Source organism: Biomphalaria glabrata, chromosome 3, assembly GCF_947242115.1.
Source record: "Biomphalaria glabrata chromosome 3, xgBioGlab47.1, whole genome shotgun sequence".
Classification (NCBI taxonomy): Eukaryota; Metazoa; Mollusca; class Gastropoda; family Planorbidae; genus Biomphalaria; species Biomphalaria glabrata.
In genome coordinates, this window is record NC_074713.1 from 13,738,760 (window position 1) to 13,763,219 (window position 24,460).

At 33.9% G+C, this 24,460-nt stretch overlaps 2 protein-coding genes across 2 annotated transcripts; both read right to left on the reverse strand.

The window, feature by feature from the left end:
* Nucleotides 1–3,794: 3,794 nt before the first annotated feature.
* Nucleotides 3,795–11,668, reverse strand: LOC106075902 (ras-related protein Rab-32B-like). The gene is made up of 9 exons (XM_013236780.2): nt 11,518–11,668; nt 9,787–9,819; nt 9,543–9,639; nt 9,395–9,451; nt 9,175–9,207; nt 8,923–8,950; nt 8,444–8,518; nt 8,074–8,182; nt 3,795–7,555 (listed from the first exon to the last, which is right to left on the reverse strand). Exons 1-9 carry the CDS (start codon nt 11,627–11,629, stop codon nt 7,398–7,400), a joined length of 702 nt encoding a protein of 233 aa, XP_013092234.2. The 5' UTR covers nt 11,630–11,668; the 3' UTR covers nt 3,795–7,397.
* Nucleotides 11,669–14,810: 3,142 nt separating this feature from the next.
* On the reverse strand, nt 14,811–21,752 carry LOC106053186 (uncharacterized). Its single transcript, XM_013208677.2, has 2 exons — nt 21,627–21,752; nt 14,811–18,695 (listed from the first exon to the last, which is right to left on the reverse strand). Exons 1-2 carry the CDS (start codon nt 21,631–21,633, stop codon nt 17,800–17,802), a joined length of 903 nt encoding a protein of 300 aa, XP_013064131.2. The 5' UTR covers nt 21,634–21,752; the 3' UTR covers nt 14,811–17,799.
* Between the last annotated feature and the right edge of the window lie 2,708 nt (nt 21,753–24,460).

The window sequence follows — 24,460 nt, forward strand, 5'->3', positions numbered from 1 at the left end:
CAATCCTTCGAGTGATGCAGAGTTAAGCCGGTGCCATTTTTTTTAGCGTGGAAGCCGCCAAGAGACTGTAGCATACTCCATAGAAGTGAAGTATGTGTTTGTAATGCACAGTTCATGAAAGCAACAGAAATTAACAACATGCAGACCCAAACATTTTGGCCACGATTCGTTATCAGCTCCAACTCGTAACTCGGGCATTAAAATTTCCATTGATATAAAGGTGCTAGATCTTGGGGTGTTTTAAGTTATATCCTCCATAGCTTGTGAAAGTCGGTTTTGTCTTCCTCCTCTGCAGTAAGTGTTAGTGAGTACAGGCGCAAATGATATTTACTTTACCTTGTGGGGATGCAAGTTTTATGTATAGTACCCTTTCATAGCCTATGGGGAATATCGCGATGCAGGAAACGAAGTTGTTTTTTTTTTTTATTGCGAAGCCAATGCCATGAATTTTGAGGCTTTGCTTTGACTTACCATTCCAGTAGAAAGTACTATTGCTTTCTGTAAGAAATCCACTGTCTGCTAGTCTGGTTTTTCGCAGACAATAAGCCACGTACGTCAACTCTTAATCAGTTGAGTTCTCTAATAATGATGGCAGTTTGACGCAATAACGAGGTATGGGTCAGAATTAAAGCCAGAACACACTGTCCATATGTTGCAGCTTGTGAAACGTAATAACGTAGAGGGGTTTCTTTTGATTGTATACATTTGTATTTGTAAGTGCAGGTGAGCAACATGCTTTTCGGTATTGTCATTAACACCAAGCTGTGGCGGGATAGCACTTTAATATTGTCCAGGGACTGAAGGCTGGCAGTAGCTATCCAAATGAGGTTGAAGAGCTCCTCTTGCAGTCGAGAGTGGCCCTTGACGTTTCAGCTTACGCCAATCAGGAACTTATAACTGTTGACTATAGCACTTTCAATGTTTTTTTTAGAGACTTTTTTGTCATCGATGGGAGAAAGCCTGGGTGGTAAATTTGCGAGTGCCGGGCTGTCCACCCACACCTCTATTTTATACTGACCGGATCCAAAGGGACGTAACAACATCGCAATTTGAGGTCAGTGGTTTCAGGAGTTAGCCTGAGAGTAGTGGTCTTACCTCTGTTCCTCCACCTGCGGGGGCCCAAACCCGGATTTTCTCCCTTAGCCTTAGACCTTACAGAAAACACACAAGTCAGTGCGGCTATTGACCTATATAGCTAGGGGTTTATGGTTTGTGGGCATCAAGGCGTGTCCGCATTTTACTAACAAACATTTTAGCATGCATTGCCAAAAATAACAACAACAAAAAAACAACGACATAGCGGATCGAACAAAGGTTAGAGAGCTCATTCTCCATGCTTCTTTGCTTCTCTGTTCACCCTTCAAAGTCCTATAATAGGAAATTCAATGAGGGTGTCACAATGTGGACGATAAAAGAGTACATACACCAGACGTTGCCATTTTTTCCTTCTGTTCAGCCCTTTGTCTACATGTAAAATATTATACAGTGAACATGCTGGCCATTTACAAACAGGAGACAAGCATGGACCTCGTGCACTGGATCTGAGGGATCGCAAGCAAGCTTGCTTGAAATGAATAGTTGTATGGACTGCATGGGCGTAGCCAGGATTTTTTTTCGGGGAGGGTTTGGGGGGGGGGGAATTCCCCCCCCCGACCTCCCCCCCCCCGCGAAAAAAAAATTATATATATAAATATATGTGTATATAATTAATCTTTATTACATTCTGACCCTTTCGGAAGACGCTTATTGTTTATTGTAGACTCCCCGCCCTTGCTAGCAAGGGGGTCTGGGGGAGTTCGCATCTCCCCCAGCGCGGGGCGAAGCCCCGCCGCTGAGCACTATTTCTGGTATTGAAAGCCAACAACATGCATATTCTGAGGTATCTACAGTGCATTATCTTGCTATTAAAAAGTTTTATTTCAAAAACCTAATGTGCTATTCTTACTGACTTAGACCCTCTCGCGCCGTTCGGCGCATTTTCCGGCAAGCTGTATCCGCAACTCTTATTTTGCGTAATTAATTTTGTCGGAAAACATGTCCCGCAAAACCTCATGCGACGCTCTGTCACAACCTTACTAAGGATTCGACTCCCAGTTCGGCATATGATTTCTTTGATTTAGACCCGATCTCTATGACTGACTCCTAAAATCTGTCTTAGCCATCTTTGTTGAGACACTTTTAATGATTTTCAATTTCGGCAGAAGACTATTCACACTTAATTAATGGAGCCCAAGCCACTGGTAGAAATTTGTAACCTTTCTTGACTACGCTCTTGGAATTACATGCCTGTATTTCGCTTTAGATTTTATATCGAAAAGGAAAGTTTTTTCGTCAAATCATCTGTTGAGGGGTTTTAAACTAAAAAATCTCTGGTTTTTTTTTTCTTTTGTTTTTAATTCAAAACTCCATTTAGCTACGATCATAGAATTTGGTGACTGTAGTTTGCTTTAAAATAATATTGAAGAGAGAGGTTTTCAACTCTAAACGCTCTGTAGGGGAATTTTAAACTCAAAACCATCTGGAGGGGTTTTAAACTTTAAAGAAAAATCCCTCTGGAGGAGGGGGGTTTAAACTCAAAACCCCTTTGGCTACGCTCATAGATTTTATAGTGTGTAATTTGCTTTTTTTTTATATTGAAGAGGTACCTTTTAGCTTCAAACCCCAACTGGAAGGGGGAGGGGGGTTAAACTCAAAACCCCTTTGGCTACGCTCATAGAATTTTGAGTGTATAATTTGCTTTTTTTATATTGAAGATGGGGGTTATCGTAAATTTTGGATGGGGTTTTAAAATCAAAATCTTCCTCAACTGTGCTGTTGGAATTTGGGGATTGTTGTTTGCATTTTTTTTGTTTTGTTTTATAGAAGAGGGGGATTTAACTTCAAAAACCTCTGGTAGGGGATTTAAAATTCAAAACCCCCTGGTAGAGGGATTTGTATCTCAAAACCCCCTGATAGGGGTTTTTAAAATCTCAAAACCCCCTGGTAGGGGGATTTAAACTCAAAACCCCCTGGTAGAGGGTTTTTAACTCAAAGCTGCCTCGGCTGTGCTGTGGTAAGTTATGATTTAGTATTAAAATCTCACCTAAAATAAACAAATGAAAGCAAAAATCAGTCACTTAATCCCCCCCCCCTGGGGGGGGATTTCATTTCGGGGGGGGGGGTTTGAACCCCAAGAACCCCCCTCTGGCTACGCCCATGATGGACTGAGATAGGATTGTGGTTATTCATAATTTTGTAGCTCATAGCTTCTGATACTTGTGCTGAAAATATCAGAACCTTCCCATTCAACTGCAATGCTTACCACATAGTGGACCATATGGGAGCTGCCTCTGCGTTTGTATGAAAATAAAAACTCTTTGCAATCTTGTTTATATAAACGTTACTGGCTTCAAAGACAACCCAAAAGATCTTCTTCCTTAATTCTCTGTCTTTGCTCTAGAAGTAGAATCTGTTTGAGTGACAGGCTTATCCACTCTTTCATATTATCTTCCAATCGCTTTTTTTTCCTGAAGGCAGGTCTTTGGAAGCCCTAATGACCTTGTGATATGGCCATAAAGTTTTAGTTAGTGGTCAGGAGCTCATCGTGGGGCCCCAATTGCCATTGTGCATTGTGATCCTGTTCCAAATCTCATTTGTGATATGGTCTTTGTAGGTGATACATAGTATCCTTCTTATACCATCTCCCATTGATACATTGTACAAATAGCTTTTTTTTTTCAAAATATATCTACCAATCAAAGTATTGTGCTGTTTGTTACTAAATCATTAAATGCTACATCATATTCTACTCATAATGTCTTTCAAAAATCATTTATTTCTCAAAAACATAGTCATACAATACTACAAATTTATTAACACAGATTTGTTTCATCAGTTGAAGTCGAATAACATAAACATAGGATAAGTATGGCAATAAAAACCAACATAGAATATATTTATATATAAATATAATTTATAATATATATATATATATATATATATATATATATATATATCATTTAAGAACAACTGATCTATTTTCGTCATGATCATATATTAAAATCACAAAATCATTTGACCAAATATTTTCTGTCTCATAATTTAGAACCCCCGCCCCCAAAAAACAAAACAAAAAACATTTATTCTCATTACAAAATTACAATAAAAAAAATAGTAGCCTTCAAAATGGCTTCTGAAATTTGTTACATGTCAGTAATGAATTTGTGTAACAAAATTAGATTTTACTCTCTGTTTAAATGTCTTGGCACAAATTCTTCATATATTGTGAGTAAATGATTAATTTATGTTTATTTAATTTATTTATCTTTGTTCTCTATTTTTTCTTTTGCTAGCTTTCAAATCATTTAATAATTTTTAAAGATTTCTCTAATCCATCCATTTCAGGACATAAAAATATATTGATTTTATTTAAATGAAAAAAAAAACTTAAAAAAAAAAAAAAAGATCAAATGATTTTATCCTGGACCCTTAAGACGCGTGTGGTACTTTAGCCTCGAAACACTAGCATTGTAAATCCATGTTTTTTTATACTCATTGTAAAAAAGCTCAGCACTTTAAGGGTTAATGAATACATGCTAAATTTAAACAAAAAAATATTAATAACAAGGCATTGTTAAAAGGTTCAAAATTTGTAGGAAAAATATACATTTGTTTTTACACTATTTCTTTTATATAAAATTTACAGAAATGCTGAAATCACAAAAAATCAGTTATACACAATTGTATGGCTTTGAAAAAAAAAATACTGGTAGGCTTATGCATTAAGATTTTGATTCATGTCAAAATAAGCAGGAGATTTTTGTATGACTGAAACAGCCATCAATACTTGTTTGTGACAGAAAGATGGGTTTAAAGAAAACCTTACATAAGCATTTTTTAAAAAGCAAAATGAACAACAGTACATTGTAAACTTTGATGAATGAAGAGCATTCTTTATATCACATTTTTGTTTGATTTCAAATATGAACTAGAACACTAGCAACTTAATAAAGCAGCAACAAATATTTTGTAAAGTTAAGTTGCTAAAAAAACATCAAAATCTCAAGGTCAGTAATAAGACTAGTGAAACAAAATGTTGAGTAGCCATAAGAATTCTTTTTTTTTTTTTTTGCTACGCTGGTCATATGATCTGCCTTTTACAAATAGTTGTTGGTATCAGCAGCATTAAAAGGTCAATCAGACAGCATCCAAAGGTCAATCAGAATATTAATGGTGTGCTAAAACATGTCTCAGGGCCATGGGCTCCTGGTTGTTCCAGAAACCATTCCCATGTTTGGCTTAAGCAGCAACAGCAAAGGCTGCAGAGGTTTGAATTCAGAATTATTTAGGCGGGTGGCCAACCACCAAGGTTATCGCAACCAAAAAGTCAATTATTTACTTACACATAAGTGTTGCCTTTCTATTTATAAAAACATAATTTAAAATTGTTTCATAATTTTAAATTAGCACCCTGAAATTTTTCATAATAATAAATGTTTCCTGAATCAAATATACCCTATTCACTCATTTAGACTGGAAGCCAAAGCTATTGTTTGCACATTTTATAGGACATAGAAAAAAAAAAGGATTCACGCCAATAGGCTAAACAATGACTGCTCTAAAGATAAAAGCTAATAAATTTTTAACTCCTCATTCAACAAAGTTTCGGTGTGTAAAGCATCAATAATTTTGATAATGTTTGTATAAATTTTAAGTCTTTTTTTCAATGATTTCAACAATGAAATAGATTTAAAAAGCACTATATAACTCTAGTAAAAAAACAAACTCACAGGTGCCATATGCCTTATTACAGAGTGGAGTATTACAAATGAACTTCAAAATTCAATACAGAACAATTTTAGCTTAAATAAGCTTATAGAATGAATTTATGGCACAATTGTAAATTCTTGCACAAAATAAATAATGTGATACTATTGATAATTTAAAAAAAAATCAAGTTCATATTAACACTTCATTAACAACAGTATATACAAGTTCAAGTCACAACAAAATAACTGTAAAGTTGTAGAAACTTTAACAGCATAGAGAAAGCTAATTATATTTAGTTTGTAATCTGTGAACATGTTTACAAGATCCTAATGCGAAATAAAAAATTAAAGTTTCTGAATAAGAAAAATGAAAATCCTTTGGCCTGTTTAAATTTAATATTATGCAACAACAGACATCCTTTGAAAAAAAGAAAAATTACATGCTACGTGTATCTATGTTAACAAATGGTCATTGGTTTAGCCGTTGGTTCATCTGGTTGATTCGAGGGACAACCAGTTGCATGCTATAACAGTCTTTATTCTATTTGAATTGCAATTTATTAAATAAAGTTTATTTTATTACTGTAGTTATAAAGGGTCAGCTACAGTAAACTTTTATTTTAGTTTAGTTTTTGTAGTTTTAGTTGTATACAAAGAAAAACAAATTATATTTTCACATCATCTTTTAACTTTAAATTAGAAAATCAGTTTACATCTTGTCAACAAAATATAAAATTTTGTTCTCTGGGTATTAGTGAATTAATTACTAATGCACCAATTGAGATGCCCTATGACCACATTTACTATTGAGTTTCTAGTATTGATGAGCAAAAAGATTGTGATAAAAGAGACAATAAAAAACGTACTCGTGCTATACACATATTCAAAATTATCTAAATTGATGACTCATTCAAGATTTGTCGTCATTGGTAATAAATGACTTCCAAACATTGAATTCCATTATTCCAGATGGATAATTAAAAAACAAAAAAACAAATAACTTGTAAAACATTCAAACTGAACAATTAATGATGCCATATAATGCTGATGAGTAGCATGCAGAAAGTTTTGAATACAAATTTGCCCACACATTGTGATAAAAAAAATTATCTATAGACCTTAAAAATACACCTAGAAGTAAAGTAAAATATTAGGGTCTCAGTATGGTTACAGAACATATTGATTGACATCTTTGTTTACTAACTAATGACAGCTTCTTTAAACATAGGACATTAAACTAATTCCTTTATTTCAATCCTAAAACATTGACTTCTAGATATTTTTAAAAATGTATATTCTGAATAAATACTTTATACCTCAAACAAATGTATAAAGTTAAAGAGCTATAAGTTTCAATGACCAAATTGACTTTTAAAAAGAAAATACCAACTTTATGTATGACCAAAGAACTTTTCAAAACAGGCAAAATCATTCATATAACATTTGTACATTATAATTGAATAATCTCATCTAAAAATGTCATTGCAGTTTCAACAAATATTTCAGTAGTTGGTTCCTCATTGTTTTTATGATGATCTTCTACATTTGAAGTCAGTTTTGTGATGTTTCTCTTGAGACCTGTGGTCTAGGAAATTACTTTTCCTCCAAAGACTAGAAAGGCAAAACTGTCTTAGCTTTCCTACATACAGTCTAACTACAACATCCTGTATTCTTATCTTTCTCTTCAATGCCGTCAAAGTCACCAGAGCCATTTGAATCAGAGTGAGCAACAGACATATGTTCACTGGGCTGCTGTGCTCCACTTGGTAATGACAGGATGTGTTCAATGAGAAAGTTCATAGCTTCATCTACAAGAAAGAAATTTGAAACAAGAGTCAAATGTATTTCAACTTTTTGATCCCTGAACTTCCAGTATCCCACATTTTTTTTTTACAATGAATATTTCATCCAGAGAAATGGGATTCAAAGTGCTACATGAAACTTTGCTTACGTGTTAAAAGTGGTTACATGGTATTTCAAACTTAATTTCCTTATGTGACTTCTAATTAATTTTTAAACCAAGGACAAGTATAAGAGGAAATAAAGAATGAAAAGAACTATAAAGAATCTAATATTCTTTGACACAATTTTCTGAACAGTTGATTCTTTAATTAATGAGTAGGAGTTGCGTTTTGAAAATAATTTTGATAAAATAGGCTTGTATAAAAATCAAAACTGTTGTCTAATTCAGGAATAAGTTTGAAGAATGTGCATAAATGTTAACTTAATACAGTTTATCAGAAAAAAATTGTGACAATAGTTTCAAATGATCACTATTACTGGAACTAAAATTAAAAGCATTAAATTCTTAAAAAAAACAACTTACCAACATTCTGATTGGTCTTTGCTGAAGTGGGAAACCAGCCAATGAATTTCTTGTCTCTACAAAAACTGTTCAACTTGTCCGCTTCGTAAGAGGAATCTTCAATATCACACTACAGATCAAATATTTGAATAATCCTCTCTTAAAACAAGTTTAATAAAATAACTTATCTATAGCACACTAAAGTTAAAATATTATATTACAACTATATATCATACAAGAGGAATAAAAAAAACAAGTAATCTCCCAAATTTTTCATTGAGGTAAGTTAACGCTTATTTTTTCTCCTCACAACATACATTTACCTACTAGGTGAATAGAATGTTGATGTTTGTTTAAAATAAACTCATTCGTTTAGTATATGATTAATTACCTTGTTGGCAAGTAATAAAACTGGCACTGGCTGTTCATTTGAAAGCATGACTTTGGAGTTCACATCTTCTAACCACTGGAACAAAAATATTTTTTTTTAAATTCAAAAAGAAAAAGTGAAAATCTAACAAATTTTTTGAATTACTTTTGTATAGCACAACATTCCAACTATAGCAAGCTCAGTGCACTAGGGTCCAATCTCTTTTGTGGACATGTGGAGAAAGGAGTATCTGGGAGAAGGTTTCTGTGCTGATCAACAAACACAACGTAGCTTGATTATGATTTGAACTTGAGCTCCCACATCTGATGCCACATCAGCCATTGAGCCATACATCCCAATAACAATATAGTTATTAATTAAGCTACTCAATAAACAGTAATATTTCAAGGATGTGGCTTTTTTTTCCAAATTTAGACAAAAAGTTTAAAAGCAATAGAAAAGAATATTGATCAATGTTGATGTTTATAATGTCAACTTACTTTTAGCACTGAATCAAATGTTGCTGGCCTAAATTTAAGAGATAAAAAAAAGTTGGATATATAGGCTAAGAGAATATATGCATAGAGAAGAGAGCATGAGACCAAGTAAAGTAAATAAATATACATATATATTTATATTTAAGGTTTACTGCTGAATTATTATGTTAGTCTAAAATTAAATATTCCATTTAAAAAAAAATTAGAGAAAAGGATTATGAAGTCTGAAACTTTTAGATTAAAAAAAAAAACAACCTTGATAGATCAAAAACAATTATTGCAGCTATTCTGAAAGAAAAAAAAGAAAAGAAAAACATTTGTATATATAGAAATAAAAAAAAAAGCATGGCATTATATGTGTTCTAATATTTGATCAGAATAAACTAGAAAATTAAAAATGGTTTTATTAGCTTCAAATAACAACCACCAAAACACAATGATAGTCCATAAGACAATAAATTTTTTTAATACATACGCATATTTGTAGTAGACTCTAGTCATATGACCAAATCTTTCATGTCCTGCTATATCCCTACAAAATGAAAAAAACAAACTGATAATATGACTTAATTTTATTTTTAATATAGTTCTAATATCAATATATTTAATGCACAAAGCCATACCAAAGCTGAAGATTAACTTTTGTGCTTGGAGACCATTCAATACTTTTCAGAGCAAAATCCACACCAATGGTCAACTTGTAATTGGGTGAGAAATATCCTGACAAAAAAATGTGTACATTTAGCTGCATATTTATGTAATAATAGCTAATTTTAAAAAAATTAGTAAAACAAAAATCACCACACACACAAAATATAACCATATAACTATTAAAATAAATATTGTTGGTAAGTAATTAGTTTATACCTTCTGTGTACCTTCTAATAATAGATGTTTTACCTGTCAGACAAAAGAAAAAATGTTGTAGATGAACATGAAAAAAATTTTTCAGCATAGACCTAAATGATATTTAAATTATAACGTTTACTTAATCATATGTTATAAGTATTATATGATTATTATAATGTAACAATTCTGCTGCACTAGATGTAATATATCTATAGACAGACAATCTAGCAGAAGATCTATCATCTATATAATTATATAGTTAAGAGATTAGTAGTAGAATAGTACTAGTCAGGGGCGTAGCTAGGAATTTTCTATCGTTTGGGGGCCCAGAAGGCTTGAACTCTTTGGGGGCCCTGTATTTTGCATAATGTTTAATTTTTAATTTAAAAAACACTCATTTGGGGGTTCCCCTCAAGTGGGGGCCAGATGGGATTTTAAAATTTCCCCCCTCTTCCCCCCACCCTAGCTACGCCACTAGTAGTAATAGTAGTAGTAGTACTCAGTCAGTAGATATCAATAGATGATGGTACTGAAACATTTTAACAAATAATAGTAGATCATCTAGTCTAGACTACATGCTGTAAGAATTAACTAGAATACTAGATTAAACTAGATATATAGTGTAATTCATAAGTCTTCATCTCTAAAACTAAACAAAAAACACCAGTAAGAACAAACAAAATGTATTGAGTTACTTTAATGCACAACAAAACACAAGAACAGTCAGAACAAATAACGGTAAATAATAAACAATTTTATAGCAACTGTTTGAAATGTTCACCCTCTTGCTCCAAACAAAGATAGTTTCCTGAAGCTTTGAACAACATATTTACGAATGACTTCTTGATTGATCTTTATTATTTATTAATTTATATGAAATTGCTTAGTACAATTGTTATGGATTGCATTTAAATTCGATGATCTTTGATATAATTTTTAGTGGGGCACCATCGTTTTGATACCAATGTTGATTGTCATTTCCAATGAAGGACAACAGGTTTTGATTTAATAAAACATTGACATACTGCTCTTGCAAGTCTTTGTAATTTTTTTGTTTATTGTTTCATGACTGATACTCAGTGAGTGATACTGAAGGTTTTTTCTTACTGTTGTTTTATTTGAGTTTAAGAGATGGAGACGTATGAATCTCACTGTATATATTTTATAGATATATAGATTATAATTATAGTAGTATTAGTAGTAGTAGTCTAGTAGTTTGATAGACGAAGAGTCAATATAGATTATCAATAGATCTACTAAAAATTATAATAATATAAGAGTCTAGATGATAGATCTAGTCTAGATCTAGTTACTATACTAGTATTTTTTTACTAGTTAAAGAGAGGAGAGGTCAGAAACATTTCAAAGCTTGAAACAGAATGTTACAAAAAAATGCAAATCAATCATTTAATATCATAATTATTCATTATATTAATGATTATTTTAATTATTTAATTTAGTTTAGTTTAGAGTGTTAAATCTAAACTCAGACTAAGTTCACTAAATAAGTCGGGTCTAACTCTGTCTCTAAGTCTAAGACTCTAAGTCTAAGTTAGTAAGTAGTAGTCTAACTAAGTCTACTCTAACTACTCTAAGAGACTAAGACTAAGACAGTGAGTAAGACTAGTCACTACTGTAAGACTAGTAACTAGTAAGAGTTTACTTTAGCATCTAAAACTACTAGTCTAAAAGGATGAATCTCAATCTAGAGTCTACCAACAATATACTACAATTATAGGCTCTACATGCCTACACCGAATTCTCCAATAACAAGCACTTTATATAAGTGTTCTTTGACGGTGTTACTGTTACGAACAGAAGTTTCTTTGGTGCTTACATCGTCGTTATAGGTTGTTGCCATTTTGTGTAAACATTATCATGTGACAGACTCTTATTGCACGTGACATCCGCTGAGCCATTATTTCATATTAGAAGTACACACCTGCTATGTCCGTTGATTTGTTGCCAGGCTTTCTATATCTCTCCCCCCCCCCCCTTTTTTTTTATTCCTTGCTTTAATCACACTAATACCATTACATCATATATTTCACTTATGAGTCTCGAATACAGCTACCATCTCTTGAAGAGCTTTTTCATGAAAGATGCCTTTCCAAAACACTCGATTCCTAAGGACAACCTGCACCCATTAAACCACTGTTACATAAGATCTGAACGAAGTGGTCGTCTCCTTTCCATAAGGACTAAAACAGAAAGATTTAAAAACTCCTTTATCCCACTTTCGGTCAGAGTGTTACAAGATCAGCTGTCGTCATCGAGAAGTTCATAGAAGTCAAATTCATAAAGCGCTGGTTGTGAATGTGTAGCCTATGTGTTTCGTGTGTGAATGGTCGCATTTTTTTCATCTAGGCCTAATACTGTTATTGCATTACTGTGGTTATGCTGATGTTGTCAATTGTAGTCAAACTGAATTTCCATTTGATTGGATCAATATCTTATCTTATGTAGCCCCAATATATTTTAGATAATGATATCAACTGACTTAATTATACTTAATCAAGATAGGTACGTAGCATATATATACTCCATGGGCAACATTATGTAGTGAATATTTTATTTTGATTTAAATTATTAGGCCTACACTATATAAATCCAAACTTAAGACTAAATTTTACATTTATATTCAGATTTTAATGCTCCTACTTTTATTTCCGACAATGGATTTAATGAAAATTTGTAAGGCAATGATTTCAAGTAGGTATACCGGCACCTATTTTTTTTCTACATCTGACATCTAGGGCCTACTGCTCATTACGCCTACTCATCCTATTCAAAAAGGCAGGTCAAAGTAGGCCCTAAGTAAAATAAAGTAACATATTATGGAGGCAAGGGCTGATACTGGAGTGTGACGGACAATCGAGGAACAAGTAGTGCAAGTATATCCTAATTAGGCGTATTTATCGTAATATTATGTTCATATGTTTAGCGAGGCCTCTTGTAGTAAGCTTGTTTTGGTCAGCATAAGACATCAACAGAACGATGGGTAAAAAAATATTTGATTTTCAAGAACCTCTTGAATACCGTAATGTTTTACTTGAAACATATTCTAATATGAATTTAATAGGCCCTTACTACATTGCAAACACAACCAATCTGTTCCTTGAAAAGATAAGATACCCCACAGATTTAGATTTAATTAATTATTGCTGACGAAAAAAATATATATTCGAAAAACAAGGTTACAAAGACAGTTTGTGTGGAAACACAAACTCAAAATCGGCCCCCGAAGTGGTCCACCCAGGCAGGTTTTGAATATTTTCAGAAAGAACATAAGAATGAAATTCTATTAATGACAAATGACAGAGAAGAATGGAGAAAGAAGGTTGACAGATCTTGTGTGTTGCCCCAGCAAACCAAAGGATAAGTGAATGTGAAGTTAGATGTGAACCTGGCCTAACTGATGTTTTATAATGATTATCTAATTGTTTTGTAAAGGGTCAATCTCTTATTCAAATCCCCAAGAAAAAAATATTTCCGTTAAAAAAAAAGAGTTTTAAGTGCACCATTTCATGAATTATAGAACTGCAGTTCCCGCGAGAATATGAAAAAACTACTTATTAATTGTTGATGATGTTCAACTTATATGCATACTAAATAGATTTTTTCTCTTAAAAAAAAAAAGAAAACTTGTGTGTGTGTGTGTAAATGTATTAGTTAGTATGACAGAACTTACATAACTTTGCATTGCACATGTAATACAAAAAACTTTCTTGCCAAGAAATCTAAAACCATTTGCATAAATATGTTCTAAATTTGGTGAATAGTCTTCTCCCCTTCTTAAGAGCCTCCCGTGTTTGTTACTATTAAGAGTGAATTGTTGTAAAAGTGGTGTATTTTTATGAAAACACTGCTTGCATAAGTGATTTAAAAAATTAGATTTTTTGCTTTCAGAAATGAAAAAAGTAGGCGTTGCATCAGAACTTTGATGGTCTAAAATATTATGGTGTCAGATTTTCACTCTTTTCTAGTTTACGAGATCTAAACAGACGGACGGACAGACATTCCACACAAAACTAATAGCGTCTTTTTCCCCTTTCGGGGCCACTAATAATATTTTTTTAAAAAAGCTCATTTGTTAGTGATACATTTTGTTCAATAGGCCTGTTAGTAACTTTGCTTTTTTACAAACAAAATTTTCGGAAGTGGGAGGAGAAATTAAGTGGACTAATTAGATTCTCTACTCTAAATTTTTTGCATTTTTAGGATTCAAGCATAAATTGTGAGTTATAGTCCCAAAATAGGGCTCCACAGTCACATGAAAAAGTGTTTGAGATGAACCATAGTCGACCTACGATTGAAGGATGCCAACAACAAAAGTCCCAAACCGCCCTACCCCTGGATCCGCCAGTGCTTGTATGGTTTAGATATTTTAGGTGTAAATAAAAAATGTTAAAAAAAAAAACATGCCATGAAAAGGTAAAAATTTTAGGAGTATATGCAAAAATGTTTTAAAACAAGAAATATTTTTACAAAATTTTACTTAAAAAAAAAACAATGCTTATATTTAGCATTAGGACATCAATGAGTTTGCATCAGACATGTAATTAATTTTTTAATAGATCAAGACTAACAATAAAAAAATATTTACAAAAAATAAAAAGGGGGAACAAACTGAATTCAGCAACTCATGACAAGCATTCTCAGGTTTCTAAAGCCAACACGGTAACCACTCTGATAGTGGAGAGCTAATAGTTATCTAGTCTAGTCCTTTTTTCAGGTTTGTGTTAAGACTAATTCGGCTAACACCACCACTTCAATTACAATTTCTTTCCCTTGTTCAAAACACCAAACGAAATAATGTATTGCCAATAGTTACCTAACTAATTGGTTAGTTTTTTTTTTTTTTTTTTTTTACTGATTCTTGTGTTGTTAAGTAAAAGAAATAATTGTGTGAAATTTCAGCTTGATCTTAGATTGGGTGTAGGAGAAATCCTGTGTACAAACTTTTTACCAGAGTGAGTTGATATAAACTTTGTAAAAATAACAAGACATGAAACATAAAAATAAAACCACTAGAATCAAAATATGATTTTACAATTGATCTTTTAATAATCAATGTTTACAAAAGGCATTAAGATTCAGTAAAACATTAACATCATCGATACAAAAAAAAATTACAATAATAAGACCAAATGATACCTGTAGGTTAGTTCATATAAGTCTTTATATTAAAATAAAATATAACAGAAAATATAAGAGAACGTATAAATAGATATATTATTAACATAAGCACATCAATCCAGTCAAATTTTTTTTCTGTTATAAATTCTATTTCACACTTCCATATATATCACAGGTAAGTAGTAAAATATATATATATTTTATTCCATAACAGATCTGGTCAGTCCATCTTTTGATTTGAAATAAAGAAGCAAGTATAAAGAAAGTCTTAGGACTGAATAAGCTTTGCTTTCTTTAGGCAACAGACACACAATTTTAAAATGTTTTTTATTAACTGATTTAAGGCCCTTAAAATAAATTAAAAAAGTAAGTTTTATTGTTTGAACTAATACCGGTACTGTGGAATTAATTTAATTGCTCAGCTGCAAGACCATTAGCTTTAAAATTAAGCATCATGTTTTTATGAGAAATGGGTTCAGATTGTTCACATTTTAGGTGATAAAGCAAATAATGAAATTTTGAGTGCTTCAGTGGCATAGCTAGGTTTTATGATGCCCTCCCCCCAATAAAAAAAATCAAATGAACATTTTTTCTTTTTAAAATAATGTGTACTTGTTCAAGTATTTCTAATTCGCAATTGATCTAGTTTAACAAAGATACTACAAATGAATCTTATGTCCCTTTACTACATGCAAAACTATCAATAATTTTATCAAAATAATTTTTGCCCACCAGCTTTTGCTGAACGGGAAAAATGGTCAAATTATTAATTCGTCAATTAGACATTCCTGATTGCAAATAATTCTTTATTAACTTTAGTTTGGAATAACTTCGCTCCAATGTAGCCTTGCTTACCATATTTATCAGAAATATTTGAAACAAGTTGATGATATTCGGGCCTGACTCATCGAGTCTATATTTTTAAAAATAAAAAGCTTAGCAGGTTTTTGTTTCTGAAGTTTGGAGGCTTCATAAGAGACTGCGACAAACAGTTGAAGTTTATTTTGCTCGAGATGAAATTTGTTTTTGTCAATGTTGCTAGGAGCAGTCTCGAGATTGACTTCAATCTAAGGATTCAATAGTTGGGAAGGCGATACAAATCCATATTTTCAGCAATGCCCTCTCACAAGTATTTTAGATTGTATTTAATGTTTTCCATTTTGAGTGCACAATTTCAAACAGACAATCATTGATTTGAAGGTAGACGTGCGCTTTGTTTATTTAAGTTTTAAATACATGGGCTCAGAAAATCAAAAAACAGCATCTAGCAACTAACAATCATTTTGCTTCAGATCTAATAGAATAATTTTTACCTGTATTAGTCAATGTCTTCAGAGTTTCTATAAATTTATCCCTAACCATCTTGACGGATTCTCATCTAGCTGGTTTTAAAACTAGAATCAGTGAATTCATTCAAAAATGACTAAAAAGAATCACAGTGACATAAAAATAACAACAATTATCTAGATCTAGTGTCTTAAGATGTATTTATAAAATCAGGATGTAGATAAAACCATTGGACTGGATAATGAAGTAGAAATTTTTACCTATTTGCACATGACTTTCTCCTAAAACCAGTGCATTGAACAATTAAGTAACAACATGTGCCACGACCAATGGCCTCAGAAGAAAATAAGCGTGTAAAATGCTTTACCCTCAGAGATTTCAACAAATCTAATCGATTTGACTCCAGCTTGTCTACATCTTACAGTGAAGAAATAATTAGATGAGAATAACAAAGTAGCTAAACAAATACATTTTTAGTTGACATTTCAAAAACAGAAAATACCAAGTAAAACAAAGGATGTTTGGGCCACGAGGCCTTCATCAGCTACAAAACAAACAAAAAATAACAAACAATTAACACAAAATATAAGTTAACTTATCTGTCCAATGTTGTTCTCTATCGAGGCAGAAAAGAAATGAGCTACGCTGGTGTAAAAGCGCAGGAAATCGGAAGGGGGCGGAGATGTCAGGCAAAGATGAATAGGAAAATTAAGGGGTACTGTAGTGTGCTGGTTGTTGATCCCATTAGGTTGGATGGTACCTGACATGTAAATAAGTTTGTTTTTGATCTGCAGACGGATGTTTTTGTTATTGCATTGTTGTATAGCAGTGACGAGGAGATCGGTGGTACCCCTATGATGTGTGTTATTAAAATGGATAGAGACGGGCTTAGTTGCAAAGTTACGAATGTCTCTAAGGTGTTCTTGGAGTCGTGTTTTTAAGGTCCTGCCTCTGTTTCCAATATAGACCATCTGACACCTTGAGCATATTATAGCATATATATATATATATATATATATATATATATATATATATGACTCCTCTACTATTACAGTTAAATTTGCCACTGATCCTGAAGGTGATTTTAGGACAAGTGATGGTGGGTGGCGAGCGTGTGTTTGCAGGTCTGACAGTTACGACGCTTACATGGCCAAGTGCCAGGTTCACTTGAAATGTGGAGTTTAGTGTGTACTAATGTGTCTTGTAGGTTTTGGTCTCGCCTGAATACTACAAAAGGTGGGGATGAAAAGACGTTGTGAGTATGTTCATCGGCTAGGAGAATGTTAAGGTTTTTCAGAAAGATGTTTTTTGCTTTCACATTGTCGTTTACCCCCTGCAGCAGTAAATCTTTGTTTTTTTTTTAGTCTTCAAATACAGAAGTTTGTGTTTGGTCATACATGAGCAATATGTATATCTTACTGAAAAGCTCAGAGGAACTTAATTCATGCTGAGGGCTTTTTTGATGCTCCTCACCACTTGATGTCCTGTGCGGAACGCACCATCCGCACATTGCTAGCTACGCCACTGGAGTGCTTCAATGTATTCAAGAAATAAAATCAAAATTTTGAAAAGAATTATTTCACAACTTAAGAAAGATTTCCCATATCAAGCTGGTCCAAAACTACTTCTGTTGATACCATTCCTTAACGTTGAGCTGCTATGGACATGTTCAGAAAAGTTTAAGTCCCATTCTCTTGACAGTACATAAACAGGGGCCCCACTAGATCCAGAACAAGTGGAAGCTCTGTATTCGTACTGAACGTCCCCATCAAGAGATCTTTTAAAACTTATCACGTCTCCTACACTCACCATCTTTGGCTGGCCATGAGGGTGGGAGACTATAATAGCCAATTGGTTTTTTAAACCTTTAGATGTGTATTTGTCTGCCAACTTCCGATGTATATTATCCCGCATGTCACACAACATTTTGATTTTATTCCATGTTTCCAGATTATGCATAGCACAAAGAAATATGCAGGCATCATTTTTATCTATTACTTTATGAACTTTGAGGCCATACAAAATCTCTATTTGTCTCACTACATCATAGAAGAGTTCACATTTTGTATGTTTTACCTCTTCTGTGTCGAAAACAACATGTTTGGCAGTAAGCACTAATATTTCTGCCCACTGCTCTTTGGGATTGTTAGATTCTAAACATTCTTTACAAGGACATTTTTTTCCTAAGCTTTTTTCTTTTTTACACACAGACATAATAAAGCCACTTCCAAGTCGAATGTTTGTTGTCCCTCTAAACTTGGCTGTTTCATCATTATTTGATCTATTGTTGGATGTAAATGAAACATTCAATTTTACAGTGATTAAACCAATGTACTGAATCATTTTGTAAATCATAACATCTTGATAATCAGATGGAAGATTTTCAACTTTAAAGTCAGTAAATTTAACAAAATCTTTATGACCCGGATTTTTGGTGCAATGCTTAAAACTGATCAATGATGAATCTTGACCTTCCAAAACAAACTCCACTTCATTTCTTTCTGGGGAAAAAAAGAATTTTATAATACAATTAAAAGTCTAATAAAGTTCAATACATGGAATGCAATAAAATGTGTTTAGAATTGAAAAGAAAAATGTTTAGAATTGAAAAGAAAAAATAATGTGGTCAATAGTTTTTTTAAAATTTGCTTTAACATCTATCTTTCGAATCATGTTTATAGCATGCTCAGTGCGCAATGGTCTCATCTCTTTTGTGAACCAATGAGGAGTAGGGTATCAGGGTGGTTTCCAAGCTGCATTTAGGCACTCAGCAGACACAACTTGAGCCCATGTAATAGGTAGCCAAGCGATTTGTACCTCTGAGCTACTGTTTTCAAAGTATTTCTTTTTGGCATGACAAAAAATGTACATTTTTAATTGATACAAAATAAAACTTATTACCTGCGTATCACAAATATTTAAATAACCATCACTTTGGTTAATCGCTGATACCTAAAACTATAACTAGACATCTTCATTGGATGATAGTAAGGGAAAGATGCTGACCATCACACATTGTTCATCATTATTATCAAACTCTATTTGAGTAAGGGCTCGATAGGCTCAAATCCTCTCGCAAAAGCCCTGGACAGAAACCCTACTGTTGTACCTAATGCACAAATATATTTAATAATCATTCAGGTCAAGAACTTGTGACCAGCAAATCTGGGGCAGTTAAAAAGAATATGAGACATTTTCCTCTTCCTCCTCACAGTGGAGGTACTGTGAGTTGAAGTTTGGCCTGAACCATGTGAAATATGAACCAACAGGACAGTGGCCATCCTGTAATGTGCTATAATAGCTTTTTCAGGACTGGGCAGCTCTACCTTATGTGCTTCCAGACTCCGCAGGCTTTTAGAGATTTATCCCAGGACTAAAAACCATTTTTCCATTTCTATATTTTGAATTGTTGCCAGAGCATGACGGAAACTCAGGTTTCTCTGTATTAGACCTTTCAAGAGGGTCAAGGAGTCTGCAACTGTGTTGCTAGTCAAACTAATGTGACTTGGTACTCACTGCATTGTTATCAGGATGCCATAGATATTATATTGTTATATTTTTCAGTACTATAAAATAGCTGGCAATATGTTTGGACTGGGTATATGAGCATTATGGCACATGCCCGGTGGGCCTGTCAAATGGGCCAACGGAAGCAGTGGCCCAGCTTCCATGGCATGAAGAGGTTCAATAAACCCGAGCCCACAACTATTAGGGACTCTAAGAATGTGTCGTGCAACCATGGCGCAAAGGCGGGCCTATGACTCAAATCATTACCAAGTGGGGCTGAATGAAAAAGTGGAAAAATAATAGAACTTATGTAAAAGCTGATTTTTTTAAAAGCCCTTAAAATGTCCCAAACTTTACATTAATTTTAAAATGTTATCCCCCTTGTTTTCAGATAGAGTCGGATAGGGGGGTTGTTTTTAAGAAAATATTGACGTGTAGCACAAAAAAAGGAGATGGACGGGGGCGACAATTTGGTCTATACTACTAGAGCAGTGGCTCTCAAACTGTAGTCCGCTGACCCCCAGAGGGCCGCAAGATGAACATAAGGGGTCTGCAGAAAGGTGAAAATTATATACAATTAAAATAAATCCTTCGCTAAAAGCCAGTTTATCCAATGGGATAATTTTAACAATTATCAAATCAACACACACTACTTTTAAATATTTCAATTTTGTATTATTCTATGGTGAACTAAACCAAAGATTTGTCTTCACTTGGATATTCCCTACTGGGTATTGAAACTTTTAACCTGTGTACTAACTCATATATCCCAATCACAGATGAATCCATAGTAGACATAGATATATATTAAAATGTATAAAAAAAAAATTATATTTTATACATTGATATATTGAGGGCTGCCAGGTCGTGCGGTTTGCATGCTGGACTGTCGTTTGGATGTATCGATGGTCCAGGGATCAAAACCTGCCCGCTTCCACCCCCTGTCGTCCTGCGGGAGGTTTGGACTAGGAAGGAAACTAACTTCAACTCTGTAGGAACATCCAAAACATGTAAAACATTTTACAAAACATTTTACAAACATATATTGAATCTAGTCTATTGTTTACATAAAATCATAATATATATTAGTGTTATTACTCAATGTCATGAAGAAGTTTTAATGTATCTTTTTGATTATGGAAATCTTATCATTTGCTGGGATTTCTGTGTATGTATGTATATATACATATATATTACACTGTTATAGGGTGGCTGAATGCATGGTAAAGTGCTACATTTCCGAACCAGGAGACCTGGTTTTGAATCTTGGTGAAAACTGGGACCACCCAGCATTAATGGGTACCTAGACATTAGTTGACGAAAAGCAAAAGCAGTTGGTCATTGTGCTGGCCACATGACACCTCATTAACCATGGGCAACAGAAATAGATGACCTTTACATCATCTCAGGTCATCTGCCTTATAGATCACAAGGTCTGAAAGGAGAACTACTTTTTCAGAGTTGAAGATAACATACATTCTAGTTCAAACTTTCTGCAGAAGGATTATAGATGACAGCAGCAGGGCCAGGATATAGATCTACTATACTATAGATACTATAGATGTAGCAAGATAGGAATTCGGGACCATCAATTATGATCAATATAATATGAAATATGACTGAACTGCCACAGTCATAGTTCTGCGCGCACATGTCCCACAACTAGGAAGTCGAGATCAGGGCAGGGTGATTATAAGTAGATCTAGAAGTATATAGATACTTAGATAGGCTATAAATATTATAAACCGCATAGTAGATTTACTATTTTTTTTAGTCAATGATTTCAATTAACTTTATTTTTATTAATGAAGTTTGCCGGTCACTTTGACTTTGGACGAGCAGAAAATTAAAATAGAGCATTATTATAATTATAGACTAGTCTAGATCTAGATCAAGACGCTAGAGATTAATTGGATACCCGGTACCTTGCATGGTTATTTTATGTTTAGTTTACTGTTTACATATAGAGTCTTATAATAATAGATCTAGAATATTCTAGTCTAGATCACTAGATGGAATACAGCCCTAGCCTAGAAAGATGGGTTTCACTTCCCGCCAAAAAATAAAAGTTTCGTGTTTTTGTTTAATTAATTTAAAGGAACTTGTAGATCTAAATCATAGACCTGTCTATGATCTAAATTTATATAGATCTATGCGAATTGATTCACTTTTTTATTATCTAATTCCAGATCTAATCATGTTTATTTTTAAGATTTTTGTAAAAAATAATATTAAAAAAACGAAAATTAAAAAAAAAAAATTTGCATATAAAATTCCGCAAGGTTGGCATTGCCAGAAGTGGTAATGGATTTAAGCACTCCACTACCTATAAAATGCTTCCTAATGGCATGCGTCTCAAATAGCCTCTGACAACCAGTCCAACTCCTGGCCTTCACGTGTGGCTCAGATACTGAGTCCGGCGGAACTGTTCTCACTAACAGGAGAAGGGACAAAGGCGAGTAACTGGCGCCTTAACTAGTAAGCTTCGGGCAGGAGGGGATCGTTAGCCATGGCTGGGGCTGGCTACCCACCTAGGAGAAGGAAAACTCTGAATTAAAACCTCTGTTGCCTTGCAGCTATACCCAATCATGGGAAAGGCTTCGCTGACCCCAAACTGTATCGCACTGCCGTTCCTTAATTTTGGATACATCAGCTGCGTGGAGTGGGGGGGGGGGGACTGATGTGTGTGCGACATCGTTCCGACCACAACTTATGCCCAGGCATTCATCCCATTTCCATGAGATGATTCGGCCACTGAAAGATAGAGATATATAATATATATACAGTGACGTAGCAAGGTAGTCTACCCGTGGGCCCGGGTTCAAGAATATGTTGATGGGCCCCTATACCCCACCCTCTTCCCGTATGACAAATATATCCAATAGTTTTTATGTATCGTTACATTTTTTAAAAACCTTCCAATGCATGTCCATGAACACTGCTGACAGAATCCTCACATAATGAGTAAGCAGCTGCTTTTGTTGAAACACTACCTGAAGGCTATTGTAGCCTACTGTCCGCTCATATTGAAAAAAAAATCATCATCTGCAGGTCGAAGTAAAGGCTTGTGTTTAGAATGTATGTACTGCTGATACATTGTCGTTCTTACTTATGTCACCTATACGATACTCTTCGCGATGACCACTAAAAGAAAGGTTGTTGCAAGTCAAAACTAACATTCACTATGCGATGAATTACTTTCAGTCTGTAATTGTCAACTTCTTCAATGTGCTTCTTGTTTACATCATCCACTGTTCCAATTCATGGTATCTGTATGCTTGGCAAGCTTGTTGACGAAGCTAAGTCATTATCCTTTTTTTTTTTTTGGACGATTCGGTTGAGACTATCTGAACGACTTTCCAGTGCACATAACAGACAACAATGGAACAATTCAAATGAAAGACACTATTCCATAATAAATGTAATTATTGCTCTATCTTAAAAATTTTTGATATAAACCTCCTCCCCAATTCTGTTACGATAAGTAGCTAAAAAGTGAACATCTTTAACGATTTCCTACGCATTCTTATGTAACAGAATAAACCTGATGAAAGCAGTTCCTTACAATGTAAAAACATGGGTTAATGTTTTGAAGTTAATATAAAGTTTGATATGACGATTAGGATATTTAAAGAAAAATTTTACATTTTTAACCATTTTTTTAAAATACAAAATTGCATTCTAGGGTAGGCCATAATTTGTTATTAGTTATGGGACCGGCGATATGAAACCACTACGCGCCATGATAGCCTTATTTAGAATTGAAAAGGCCTTAAGCTATTTGTGATATGGAGATCGCCCCTACCCCACTCTGCCGAGGGGGTGGAGGAAGAATAGTATAGGATTCACACAATTTGCATACGAATTTATAACTTATGTTAAAAATATATAATAATTATTTATATTTCAACCTATTTTTAGATGATTTCGCCCCCCCTTCTAGTTTGTTGGCCGATTTGGTGGGGTCGGGAGGGGGCGATGGTATCGATCCCGCCCCCCCCCCCCCTAAACTTTCGAGTGGGGGGGGGGCGGTCCAATTTATTTGTAGAAATCACAGCTTGCTAACAAAATCAATTAAATATCTATATCATCAAAATTTATTATTGATATTTTAACCAATCTTTATATTATGTCGTTCCCTGTTTGCCGCTTGGTGGGGGAGGGGCGAATACCTCTACTACCCTTCCCACCTAAACCCTTTGAGTGGGGGGGGGGCGGTCCGTTTTTATGCAGAAATCATAGTTTGTGAACAAAATTAGTTGAATTAATTTATAAATTTTATATTATGTCGCTCCCTTTCTGGTATTTTGGCCGATTTGGTGGGGTGGGGGGGGGGGCGATAGCATGTACTGCCCTCCCCACTCTAGCCCTCTGAGTTCTGGGGGGGGGGGCGGTCCTATTTTTGTGGAGAATCATAGTTTGTGAACAAAATTAGCTTAATATGTATATAATATAAACTACGTATTGATATGTGACCCATTGTATTATATATTATGTCGTACCACACTCTAATCTCAAATTGTATCATTAGTAAATTTAAATGAAAAAGGGTTGTACCAGGTGGGAGGTGCGATACATGCAACCGCATTTCCCCCATCGGAAAAATTAATACTTTTTATTTTTGTATTATAGTTAAGAAATTACAAAATTAAAAAAATCTATCACTAATATAATTTATATATACTATAAATTAAATTCTTATATCGAGTCGCCCCACCCATATTATTTAATGCCAAATGCAATCTTTAGCAGAAATTAT

Bases quoted from the DNA above. Each gene is read 5' to 3' on its own strand.
- LOC106075902 (XM_013236780.2), bottom strand. From the start codon at position 11,629: ATGGCAACAACCTATAACGACGATGTAAGCACCAAAGAAACTTCTGTT. The intron at 9,820-11,517 runs GCATGTAGAGCC...TTTGTCTGACAG, and splicing joins TATTGGAGAATTCGGTGTAG to GTAAAACATCTATTATTAGA. The intron at 9,452-9,542 runs GTATGGCTTTGT...TTCATTTTGTAG, and splicing joins AAAGTTAATCTTCAGCTTTG to GGATATAGCAGGACATGAAA.